Here is a 13,945-nt window from a genome sequence, read left to right as displayed (position 1 = left end):
CCCAGGGATTTAGCTCAGTGGTTCGGTGGCCTGCCTCGCAAGCGCAAGGACCTGAGTTCAATCCCCAGTACCCCCCGCCAAAAATAGCAACCCTATGGAAGTCAAGAGGACCAAGTCAACGCAACTTTGTAAGCAAGATTACCAGGGTAATAAGGCTTCATATCTGACTGCAAAGAGAAGCAGAATTTTATGGTAATTTCACTAGATGAAGAAAATTATTAGAAAAATCCACACCCTTTATGAAATAAAAATGAACAAATTTAACACACTGAAATGTTTTATATTAAGTGACAAAATTATAGACTGCTCAGAAAATTCATTTTCTCTTCCTGTGTACTACAGCTACATTACGTTTTCAAGGTCATTTGCATCTAGTGGAATCGTAGATTAAAGTAAAAGAAAAACTTGATCAGGCCCTCCCTATACAAAATAAAATATTCAATGTCTTAGTTACTGCCTCATTGCTGGAACAAAGTGCTCACAAATTAAAGGAGAAAAGGTTTATTGTAGCTTACAGTTTGTAAAGGTTTCAGTTCATAATCAGCTGGCTCCAACGCAAGGCAGCACGGCAGAGGCGCTGGCTCAGGAGAAAGCTCGTAGAACGGCAAGCAGGAGCATCGGGACCTCTCATTCCCTTTTATTCCAGTCTGGCTATAAGCCTGTTGGTTGGTGACACCCACACTCAGAGTGACCCTATCCATTGTCCACCCTGACCGTAACACTGTGTTAACCCAATCAGCAGTGTGATAATTTAGTTATCACACATCCATAATCCATATTTACACACCCTATATCAAGCAACCTCTGAAAAGACCCATCCATGACAGCATGAGTCTTTGGGGGGATATCTAAATATAATCCATATATTGTGTTCATTAGAGTTATTGATCAGCAAATTAAAGTGCCTCAGCATACCCATCAGAATGGCAAAATTTAAAAATAATAGTAGTAAATATTGGCAAGAATGAAGCAGTAGGGCAGAGAGTATAAGCTGTACCATCATCTTAAAAGTAGTTTGGACAAGGGAGGAAGGAGAGAGAAAGGAAGGGACAAGCAACGAAGTGAAGATAGAAGGAAAAAAGGAAACAGCTTCCGTACATAGGGAGGGGATGGGCTTGAGGGGAATAATGGGGTAAATATATTTAAAGAAATATTTTGCCTGCCTCACAAGCGTAAAGACCCGAGTTCGATTTCCAGTACCAAAAACAAAAACTATTTTGGTAATATCTACTAAAGCTGAATCAAGTATACCCAACTATTTCACTGTAAGATCAAGAATATGTGTATATATGTACCAAGAGACACATAAAAGAATGTTCATGTAAGCGCTATTTATAATAACCACAACTATAAACAATATAACCAACACAATGGATATATTATCCAACTGGATAGACAGATATATGAGTAAATTAAAGTGAATTAATTATTGCCATAAAATAATATAGGTTAAACTCACAACTACAGTAAAAATCAAAAGAAGGATTGTAAATGAGGGTAGGAAGAAGTGAAGGGAAGGCAGCGATAAGGGAAAAAATGAGAACCAAGACCTGTCATGTAAAGGTACAAGATAAACTCAATGAGAAAAAAAAAATCAAAAGAAGGAAAGTTTAAAAATATAATAATTCCATTTACATAAATTTCAAAAGCTGTCAAACCTAAACTGTAGCATTTAAAGATGAATGGCTTGTGGTAACACTATAACAAAAGCAAGGAATAAATTGTCTATATCAGGCTATTGCTTACCTTTGAGGAGAAAAACGATTAGTGATTAAGATGATTTCAGGATTGCTGCATGACTTCCGTGTCTTGATTTCAGAGATGGTTTTATAGGTGCTCACTTTGCAATTAATTGCTGAGTAGTACAGACTTTTATGTTTCTACACGTACATTTTATTTTATAATAAAAATGTTGACTAGATAAAGTTAAATTATACAACTCCTTATATAAATATGAAGTGGAGGAATGGTATTATAATGTTAGAAGTTTGTGGCAATATCCAGTAGGAGGGTAAAGATATTACTTAACTTAAACACTATAAAATTTAAATTTATTTTAAACTGAGTCATAGAAACATAAAAATTATACATATTTATGGGGTACCATGTGATGTTTTGATACATGTATGAGGTGTGATAAAAGTATGGTGAATGTTTACATTGAAATAAATTGTTACAGCAAAACACACATTGCCATTTATCCTCCTCAAAATACTCCTCCGCTTTGCACACACTCATCCCACCATTCCTGCCACTTACTGAAGCTGTTCTGGAAGACTCCCTTTGTGCGTGTATTTATGAGGTCTGATTAAAAAGAAGTTTGGTAAAGGCTGCTGCTGAGCGCCATCCAATGGAGAAGCGGGCATGCGTGGTGTGTCTGCATCTTCTTTAGCCACTGGATCCAGCACCCTGTGACTTGTGGTTCTTTCCCAGAGTCAAAATGACCATGAAAGGTAAATATTTTGAATCAAATCAAGACACAAAGGCAGCCATTCCAACACAATTAAAGACGGGAAAAAGGATTGCCAAAATTGCTTCAGAAAGTAGCAAAAATGATGGAATACGTGTATTTGAAGGGAGGGCAGGGACAAGGGCAAAAATGAGAACCAAGACCTGTCATGTAAAGGTACAAGATCCCAATGATGAATGTAACTGTACTGTATACCTAGAATGTACCAATAAACTCAATGAGAAAAAAATAGTGTGCTTGAAGTGAGGGGGAATAAGGAGGATTACTGGCAATGTATATTTTTTTATAGCAATACATTTCTTAAAATTACACATTCATCCTATTTCTCAATCAGATCTCATATACATTGGACAATGTTGAAATCTGTATAATTTGTTTCCTTAAACATTTATCAGTTCATTATGATAAAAACATTTAAATTTTCTTTGTAAGTTAGATTTTGAGAAGGATGAATGTTATAATCATTGTAGTAATCATTGAAAGAATAGAAGCAGGATATAGCTTCCAAAGGAGGAAAAGTGAAGTGATAAAAAAAATAACAAAACCAAACAGCAAAATAATAAAAATAGCCCCAAACTTAATATTATTGTTTAAATTTTTGAGTAAAGTTGGCCAAACTATAAGGAAAGACAAATGAAGTGATTTCCTATGAAAGTCAGGATAATACTTTTGACTCAGGGATATATAAAAAAAGTAGCATTTTTAAAATAAGCAAGTTTATACTTAAATTCACTATATTATATATTTATATTCTATACATTTTTCTTATGTGCATATTGCAAAAGTTTAAAGATTTTAAAAATAAAGTCATTAGTACAAATAACATTAATAGGTCAAATGGATAGAATCATGTGACCATCTCAAATAGATTCAGAAAACATTTTGATAAAATTTAATATTCATTTATGATTTTAAAATCCTTAGCAAAAATTCAAGAATTCTTTTTTCCAATAAAGGATATGTATCTCTCTATGTGGACAGAGAAGTCAAAACTGCAAATGTAATCATTAATGCTACAATCTTTTCCTTTGAAAGCCAGAAGACAATCACCGATTCTATGCAACAATTTATGTTACTAATAACAAGACAAGAAGAGCAAACTAAAAAGCCAAATGAAGAGAAGCCTTAATTTAGCACCATGACTATGTATACAAAAAGTAAAAACTTCACAAATTATTAAAATTGATATGAAAGGGTCATCTCTTAACGTGGTGTTTGGGGACCTTGGTAAAGTTAGGCACTTGTCAAAACTCAACCTCAGACTTATTTTTTGTTAAAAAAATAAAAGGAGATAGTTCATAATATAATGTAATGCTACTTAGCGTGGCTATGAGGATTGTTATCAGACACCAGACTTAGAAACACTGGCCATAAAAGTGCCCCTCTGCATGTACTCATTTATTAAACACCAAGCATCTGCATGGTGAGCTTGCCTCTTCTTCCAGGTCTTTAGGATGAAGCCATCTCTCATAAATGCCTTCTCTGTTTCACCACATTCTTTATTGCTAACTAATCTATTATGCTATATTGCTCATCTCTCTTCTCAAATATAAATTATAAAGAACAATACTTTTATTGTTTTGTTTGCAAAATTGTTCCTGCCTGGCACATCATTGACATCTAAATATAATGAAGATAGCATCAAAAAGAGTATCACAAGAATAAAAATGAAAAACAAGAATAATATGAATTGATTTTAAGGCAAAACGCCTTAAGCATGACAAGGAAACAATATTTCTGTGAATAACAAAAAATAAAGATGAATACATATTAGCTAAAACAATCCACTACTACTTTAAAAAAATGGCAGGATTTATGCAAGTTTAGTTTTTTCCAAGAAATGTACACATTATATAATATTACAGGAATTTACATATATATATTTATATATCAAGAAAAACTGTATGGCTTTCTTCATAAATACTGAAAAAGGCCTTGAGAAAACAATTATGACTGTAACTGTGCCATTTCAAGTTGGCTGGAGTAAGAAAGGCTTAGCAGATCACTAATGTACAGCTCAGTGTGGGCCCGTGGCCAACTGACATGTAGGCCTGCACGCTGAGGGCACAAATACCATCTCGGTTGTGGGTGACACCGATCAATGCAGTGTAGACTGGATGGAATCAAAAAGGAAAAGAAGGAACTGTACCCATTTTTGGAAAGCTCCATTCTCCTTGAGCAGGTGTGCTGCTGTCACCTTTTAAAAATTTTTATTAGTACATAGTGATTACATTCATTGTGAGGAGTTGGTAAATGCTAACAGCACATCTTAATGCTTTTACACCCTCTTCTTCTTAGCTCCCTCTTCTTCCCCAGCATCTCTTGTTTCCTTTCCTATTTGCAAATGATCTTTCACCTTGTTTCTTATCGTCTCTTATCTTGCCCTTGAAATTATTTATCCTTTATGTTTCTCATATAAGAGAAACCATATATTTATGTTTGTGTGTCTAATTTATTTCACTTAACATTGTGGTCTACCTTCTCCATTGTTGGTGGGAGTGCAGACTGGTGCAACCACTATGGAAATCAATATGGAGATACCTGAAAAAGCTGGGATTAGAGGTTCCATTTGACCCAGCCATCCCTCCACTGGGTATATTTCGAAAAGAATTAAAAGAATATATCACAGTGATATATGCACACCTATGTTTATAGCAGCACAGTTTGTAATAGCTAAAACTTGGAAAGAGCCTATTTGTCCATCAGTTGGAGACTGGATAAAGAAGATGTGGTTTTTCCTTAAAATGGAATAGTACTCAGCCATAAAGAATGAGAAATTAGATTCATTCATAGGAAAATGGATACATATTGAGGATATGCTCCTAAGTGAAATAAATAAGTCACACATGGGTCAATACTGAATAGTTTCCCTGGTGTGAAAAACTATAATGGTACATAAGATCCTAACGATATAATTGACAATGTGAGATAGGAAGAAAAGGGCTAAAAGTGTAAGAGAAGTGGGTAGGGCAGGGAAAAGGTAATAAGGGAAAATATGAGAAAATGGAAATAAAGTATTTGTAAATAGGGAAGGGAGGAGGGCGTGAAGGAAGGGCAGGGGTATGGAGAAAAAATGAGAAAACCAAGACCTGTCCTGTAAAGGTACAAGATCCCAATGATGAATGTAACTGTACTGTATACCTAAAATGTACCAATAAACTCAATGAGAAAAAAAGGAAATGTTTTGGATAAATAAATGATAAAGCACTGTTAAAAGTACATTTTATAGTATGTGATGTTTAAGCTCAATTGTCAACTTGATTTTCTTTGGAACCGCTCAGGGTATGAGTAAAGCACCCTTGTGGGTATGTCTGTGTAGGTCAAGGAGATGTGACAAGGGGGTCTACACCTGGTCCTCTCCCCTTCCTCTTTGGTGCTCTTTCTTTTTTTTTTTTAACTGAGAAAAGTGAATTTTTATTCATCTTGTGAATCTACTTAGAAAAACAGACAAACAGTGTTCACAACCATAAATTTAAATCTTGTGCACTTAAAAAAAAAACACAAAACAACAAACACAAAACCACAGGCATGAACTGTGAACCTGTATTAATTATGAAGTAGTTTATGGTTAATTCTTAGCAGTAATTCAGTATTTTCCTCCTTGGCAGTTGTAACGTTTAGCACCAAATGACCTCGCACAGAGTTACTGCGAGTGTAAGGAGATGTTTCGCACACACTGCTGGTGGTCTTTAGCTGTGCTGTGCTTCACGGCCACCACGAAGGCAGCACTTCGTACTTCCAAGCCTTCTACCACAACGTTTCTCCTTCGGAGCCAACTGACTGAGACCACTACCGCTGTACGCAAACGTACTTGTCCTCTTTTCAGTTATGAATACTGAGTATTTTATGTAGCCTCTGAAAAATTGACCAGCATAGGGTATTAAGTCAATCTTTGAGTCATCTGAGGATTAAATAGAGGTGAGGTTGCTATTTTTTAAATCTGACAAATGCAACTTTTTTTTTTGGTAAAAAGCATTCACAAGAGGCAGTGGACATCTAATAATATAAAATTTTATGTTTATATTAAAATAAATGACTACAACATTATAAATATTTTTTTTGCTGTTCCTGAAACAAACCATTTATAAAAAGATAGGAGTGATATACATACATATACCAAACAACAAAGTACAAGAGTAGATGAAGAAAAGGGTGTATAAACATTAGGGAGAAGTATACATTGCTACAAAAATAGCTGGAGTTTTTAGTATTCCATATTTTACAATGGAAAGATTACCTAGATATATAGTCAGAAAGAAAGTCACTTAGAATAACACCACAAACCAACTAGATCCGTGAGAAACAGAGTGATTCTAACCAATAGTAGAAGAATACATATTTCTCAAATTTATATCAGATATTATATGAGGATTTATTTGATAGGCTTTTACACACTTCAGGATGCAATGGATAAGGCAGGATGCTTCTGATTCTACAGTTGGACTCAGAAAACCTTCTTACCTTCAAAGTTGTTCATTTCTTGGATCCACACATCCTTTGACCCTCAACTTTCCATATAGTTCCTTCCAGGACAAAATTTAATATTTTGAAATATTTATGCTCTGCTCTTTCCCCTAGATTCTCACTAAAAGCAGCTGGGAGTATGCATTCTGCCAGCTGAACACTGTGTTGCCTTGAAATGTCCTTCATGAGATGATGAGTGCATAGCCCATAAACTAAAAGTGCTGCAGTCTCAGGACATGTGCAATAAGTAGACAAATTCTTTCCAGAACGTAATATGCAAGTCCTGTGTTCTAAATCCCAATAGTCTCCATCTGACACCACATGAGTTTGACTGTACTATCTACATTTTTATCAGCATTCTAGTCTTCTGAGCTCTGATTTAGTTACCTATTAGATTTTGCTTACAGCGTTCTAGAACTCCTGTATCCAGAATTGCCAAACTTTTGAAAATTTCTCCCACAAATTATTACAAAAGCTTCTGAACTTCGTGGTTAGGTATAGTCCCAGCAATAACCACACTTCAGTACCAATTTCTTTATTAGTCAAGTTTCCTATACAATATAACTAATACACACACCTTAAAGAAGAAGAGATGTTATTTGGCTCAGGTTTTCAGATGGTTCAGTCTATTGTTGTCTGGCTTCATAGCAATATTATGGTGTAAGAGTATGGTAGTGCAAAGCTGTTTAGTTCATGGCAGCCACAAAGACAAGAAGAGCAGCCCCGGAGAGTAAGGGGCTAAAGTCTAAGCATATTATCCAAGGTCATACATCCATGACCTTTCAGACACACTCTGAAGTGTGCTTTTCTAATTCCCTAGGTATTAATCACCTAGAAGATAGGTAGAGGATAGGTGACTAATGTCAGTGTATCAAAAAGACACAAAATTTTGAAGCCAAAGTGTTAAATTCTGTATTAGGTGTAGTGGAAAGAGTCTTACTCAATTTGCCTCTAATACATATGATAGCTATATTCCTCCAGCTTTTTCTCCTTTGTCTTCAGAAGGCCAACTACTTGACAAGAACACCCACTCTCCTAGAAACTAAGGTTCTAGTCCATCATTGGAAAACTCCCAAATCTCCATATTTCCCAGAAATTATAATGGGAGTAAGCATGATCCTGAAACTTCATCAGGACTTCAATAAAGAAAGATATCCATTCATTGCACTTTTGTAATTTCATAAAATATGGTTCAAAATGAACACTGAAGACTGGGAAATGTTAATGACTCATTGCACGATAAGTATCTCATACACAATATGAACTGTTGTGATGGCTACTAACAAGTACAGCCCTTCAAATTCATGAATAGTTTTCCAAACATATTTAAATGGGAAATGTTGACAGGTATAACAGTGACCTCTCAGACCACCCACAGTATACCTGACAACTGAGATATATCATGGGCTATGAAAAGTGTTCCAAGAGAGTGAGCAGTAGGCATTTAAAGGAAGGTAGATTACTGCATGCTCTATCATTTCAAAGCCACCTAGCTTTCAGAAAGAACTCTGTGACTTAATTTTATTTGCTACCTCTTTCAGGACTTAGGGAACTTCATTGACAAGTTTAATGACTCCAGTTTTGTTCCAGTGGCCCTGGGCTCTGTTGTGAGCAGGTACCAGACCCATGAAATCATTAAGGAGGTGAACAATGCTTCTGCTAACCTCTCCCAAGGAGTGATATGAAAGTGTAGTCATTCTCTTTAGCCAAGTGATGTCAAATTAGCTCAAAATGTAAAAGTAATAGACTAGATTCCTCAAAATGACCTCCTGGGTAAGTACTGTATACATCTGTTTTTCTATTTTCATTGACATATCCTCTGGCTGCAACAGTGTCCTAATTTTGACCTGGGTGGGTGTAGAGTGTATTTGTTTAGTGTAAAAAATACTTACAGAAATGTGAATTTAAGTCTCCTGAGGGTAGGAAAGAAATAGCCAGCTGCTGTTCTTAGAAAATCAATCTGTACTTTCCAACTGCCCAAAACAATTTCCTCTTGTTCTCTAATCCATGCCACGTATGAATCCTCCAACTTGCAGTTATAATTTGAATTTGCATCTTGACCATACTATAAAGTGGGATTTGTGAATTTCAAGAACATAAATCCAGGGATACATTACTAATACTTTCAGTGATCTTCCTAAGTTGTGTTTAATATATTTATTACCTTATACAAACATGGTGAGTACCCAGAGGGGGGGGAAAAAAGCCTTCCTACATTCTTGATGGGAATATGTACCAGTGCAACTGTTATGGAAATTAGTATGGAAATTTCCCAGAAAGCTAAAACTAGAAATTCTATTCTATCCAGCTGTATTCTCCTTGTAGATATCTTACCAAAATTGAGACATCATTTTATAGTGACATTCTTACTATATTATGATAGCACATCTCATAACAGCTACATCTTGCAAATGGTCTGCGTGTCCATGAACAGATGAATGAATAAAGAAAATGCTATTATGCCCAGTTGAGTACTACTCTGCTATAAAGAAGGATAACTTTGATTCATTTGTAGGAAAATGGATGCTCTTTAAGACTATAATATTAAGTGAAATAAATTAAACACACACGCTTAAATAGTGCATAGTTTCTCTTAGTATATATAATTTAAAGTGCACAACAAAATATAGGAATAGGAAAAATATAGGAATAGGAAACAGGTATGGATAGTTTGCAAATAAAGGGGCAGTAAAGATGGAGGGAGGAGCAAGGGAAGGAGAGGAAAGGGGGAAGTAAAAGAATTAAAATCTGTTATGCAAATGTACCAACTATGCACAGTGAACACAATTTTATGCTGCAAGCACAAATTTAAAAAGTTAAAAATATAAATAGAGCACAAGTAGTAGATCCTTTATTGAGAACAGAGATGACTGAAGCAGAGAAAAACAGATAGATGAGAGAAGAAAAGTGGGGATACAGGAAGAGAAGGATGGATGGACTGAGAGAGCAACATGCCTGGTTTGTCAAACTTCTCTACAGCTCTCCCTTGGTGCACTTTCTTCATAGTCTGTGGCTGAGCTGAGGAATATTTATGCAGAGGGAAGTCTGGATCTGATATCCAATAAAGTGCACTGCTGGCTGTGCCCCAACAAGCCAGTGAATTCATTTTTTCCCGTTAGGTTTATTGGTACTTTTGGGGTACACAATATAGTTACATTCATCACTGGGATCTTGTACCTTTCCATGGTATAATTTGGTTCTCACTTTTTCCCCATTTCCTTGCCCTCCCCTCACCCCCCCCACCCTTCCCTATTTACAAAGAGTGAATTGATTTTGTCCAATACAATGTGATGTCCCCTCAGATACAAACCCCCTGCTCTATTTCTTTAGTGGATGTTCTGAAGCTTTTCATCCTGAAATGTTAAGCCTTCTTTATTTCAGTAGCTCACCCTAGCGTCTGCCTCTTTGTCACACGCTGTGGAACAAATAGCATAATGGAGGCCCATCCAGCATGGCAGGCCCATTGTGGGGATTCCTGTACCTTTGGACCATCTTGAAAACATGGTCTGAATAAAAGCTAAAAAGTTTGGTGTGTCACTTCAGTTAAAGATGCTCACAGCAGAGAATTGGCTCTTGAAATGAAAGAAGTCATAGAAGATAGAGGATCAGTCTTGTGTTGTGCTCCTTTAAGATGAATGCAGCTCTAAAACGGGGTAATTTGTTGGTCTATTTTCCAATAATCCAGAGATTTCCAGCATATGGGATAATATTTGTGTTGTGATAACAGCCAATTGGTTGCCTCTGCTGAGGAGATTGATTTCAGTTAATTTACTGAGAATAATTTTCTGATTTTTTTTTTTTTTGTAAGTGCACAATGTCAGTTCTGAGAACTATTTTGTTTGAAGATGCTGAAGGTAGATTCCAAGTGAAGCCATAGATTTCTTTATGTGTCCTCCTACTTGCCTGCTCTCCCGACTCAGGATCTCTGCCTATTCTGCTCCTTAGAACACTTTCTTGCTCCTCACAGGCTGACTGTATGGCATTGAGGTCACACTTCCAAGTTAGCCTTCTTAGAGAGCTCAAGTCACTGCCAGTCATAATTTGCCTCTCCACTTTCTCTACCCAATCATCATCTACTACTGACTTCTCAACATATTACAGAATCTATAGTTACTCCTTATCTTTGACCTTAGTACTTGTCTGTGCCCCCACTCTAGAGAGTTGAAAGCAAGCCTCATGAGGACAGGGCAGTGTATCTGTTGTTTGCTATTATGTTTTCAGGACCTTCTTCTACGAAGCAGGCTTTCATAAGACACAGGCAAATGAGGCAACAAAAGGGGCCTGACATCTACGTGTTTACTACCAATTTAGCATGATGACCATACAAGCAAGAAGGACTAAATACCTTATTAGGGTTCCAGCAACAAAAACTCTGACCAAGCATATCTTTTATCACATACATCTTTATGCATCAATTACTTTAGAATGTCACCAGCATTTTAGTGGTACAGACCAGTCTTCCTAGATCTAGTCACATACTTATTGCAATTTTAGCATTAATTACTGATCTTTTTTGGTAGAGTTTTCTTGAGTTTTTCAAGGGGTTAAGGTATTCAGGGACAAGTTCATTCCAACACATTTTCTTTAGAATGACCTGTAGGCAAAGTAGAAAATTGTGTGTGTTGTGTGTGTTTGATATCCTGAGACAACCTCCATAATGTCACCTCACTTCTCTGCCAATAGATACAAGTCTTCAGCAGTGGCTGCCAGCACTATCTAGCACTCTGACTACTGCTCAGTGACTGGTGGGCTGGATCAACCACATTCTACAGACCAGGCATGCCATACACCTTATGTCCTATGTGCTCCAGCAGCCATGGTATGAACAGTACTGGCTTGATGTCTTCTTGTTCCTACTGGGACTCATTTTGTGCACCATTTGGTTCTGTGGGAAGCTTCTAGGCACAGTGGCCAAGTGGCTGAGTTGGTCCAGGAAGCTGAAGAAGACGTGACACCAAGTACAGCCTTGGTGTGAAGGTGTTGAATTCCCCTTGATTTTTGAACTATTCCCTCTCCACAGAACATTCAGTATGGACAATCTCATTATATTAAAATCAGTGCCCTCACTTTAAGTGCAGGTATACTTTGAGATTGAGAGCTAAAATTATATTGTAATTCAGCCAGTCATGATGATAATGACTTACGTTTGGTTTTGGCAAATTCCACCCTATGACTATAGCAATGGAGATGAACATATTCTTTTTCTGGACACACCTAGGTGATTTTACTTTATCTAAGCATGTCTGGAGATGAGAAATCAAATCCCTAAGCTCATTCTTTCCCTTTATTATTCTTTCTGAAATTTCAGGCAGAACTAGCGAACGTCATCATATTTTTAATCATCCCCAAGTATTCAAAATTATCATATATGGAGTCATTAAATTCCTTGCTTCTCACAAGTGATGAATTAGGAGTATTAAGTGCATCTATGTTTAATATTTCTTCAAAGAGTTCACACTACACATTATCAGTAATTTCTTTAGTGTCAGAAAGAGACTATGGGAATTTTAGGTCTCATTAAATTAGAGAATCAATTCCAGGAACTACTAAACTGATTAGGAAAACTTTTTGTTATAATTCTGTCTCTCTAAAATCACTCTTGATAAAAAAAAAATCTGTATTGGTTAGGGCTCCATAGAGGAACAGAATCGATTATATATGCATACACATACACACACACACACACACACACACACACACACACACGCCTATAGGATTAGAGGAAAGATAGTCCACAATGGCTGTCTGTACTCTTGTGAGTCATAAGATATAGTACCTGCTCAGTCCAAGAATTAGTAAGCTTCAGAAAAAGAAAGATCAAGGACACATTGTCCACTCAAGAGTCAAGCTCTAGGGGCTCTTTTTCGAGTCATGGGTTTTTGTCCAAGTTGTAAGGCTTAAGAAACTGTAGTCTCATCTCTCAGCTAGAATGGAGATTTCCAAATGCAAGTCAACTTTCTCCTTCTTTCTCTTTTCATTGAAGCTGGGCTGCAAGCCTATTGGATAGTGCTACTCACAATCAGGTTGGGTCTTCCCCTCTCCGAATGCTGCTATACGTGGCAAATGACTCAGGAAATTCCTCCACAGACACACTTAGAGGTGTGCTTTGCTAATTTGATAGGCGTCTCTTATTTTAGTCAAATTAACAATCATAATTAATCATAAAAGTCAAGGTTATAATTTACACCTTTGTTTACCTCCACCTGGTAGCTATAGCCATGACAGAAGGCATCACATCCTCTTGTGAAGATTTTTCTCACAGTATTATAATTTATTTGTTCATGTATCTGTCTTTTTATTGGTCAGTTTTTTTGTTACTGGGACAAAATTTCTGACATGCGCAATTGAAAGTAGGAAATAAAATTTATTTGGCCGACCTGTTCAGAGGTTTCAGACCATTTGTGGCTCCATGCTGTGAGTTGGAATTGAAGGAGAACGTTATGCAGAAGAGCTTGGTGGGGAAAATCTGCTCATTTCATGGAGGCAAGGAACCAGAGCACAGGGAAAGAATGTCAGACAGAGATACACTCTCCAAAGAAAGCCCCACTGAGAAAGTTCTTCCAACTGGATCCCACCTTTTCACAATACACTCATCCATGCACATGAGTGAAATAATCCACTGATGAGGATAGTGCCCCATTTAATCTCTTGTCCAGGAGTTTCTTAATTCAGTCAAGTGGACAACAGCGTTCCTTTTTAGAAACCCTAAGCTCCTAAGGTTCAGGAATTGGTTTCTGTTTTATCTTGTTGGTAAAGAACTTGCCATAGTGCCTGGAAGAAATGCTTCAAGGGAATGTAAATAATCACTTATAAAAAAGGCAATGTAGGCTGGGTGTGGTGGCACACGCCTGTAATACCAGCACTTGGGAGGTTGAGGCAGGAGGATCTCTGTGAGTTCGAGACCAGCCTGGGCTATACAGTGAGTTCCAGGTCAGTCTCAACTACTAGTGAGACCCTGTCTCAAAAAACAAAAAAAGAAAAAGAAAAAAAATAAAAAAATTAAAAAATTAA

The 13,945-nt window shown here is 36.7% G+C and overlaps 1 protein-coding gene across 1 annotated transcript; it reads left to right on the top strand.

The window, feature by feature from the left end:
• Positions 1–2,440: 2,440 nt before the first annotated feature.
• LOC104849169 (UDP-glucuronosyltransferase 3A2) lies at positions 2,441–11,886 on the top strand. The gene is given in 7 exon segments (XM_019204728.1): positions 2,441–2,453; positions 6,092–6,267; positions 8,476–8,707; positions 10,319–10,377; positions 10,379–10,512; positions 11,618–11,647; positions 11,649–11,886. Coding segments are annotated over 7 exon segments (882 nt in total).
• Positions 11,887–13,945: the final 2,059 nt, after the last annotated feature.

The sequence above is a fragment of the Fukomys damarensis genome, unplaced genomic scaffold (genome assembly GCF_012274545.1).
Source record: "Fukomys damarensis isolate Sample0158 unplaced genomic scaffold, DMR_v1.0_HiC HiC_scaffold_1, whole genome shotgun sequence".
Classification (NCBI taxonomy): domain Eukaryota; kingdom Metazoa; phylum Chordata; class Mammalia; order Rodentia; family Bathyergidae; genus Fukomys; species Fukomys damarensis.
Note: the sequence above shows the minus strand (reverse complement) of the source record. Positions and strands in the feature narration are given on the sequence as shown.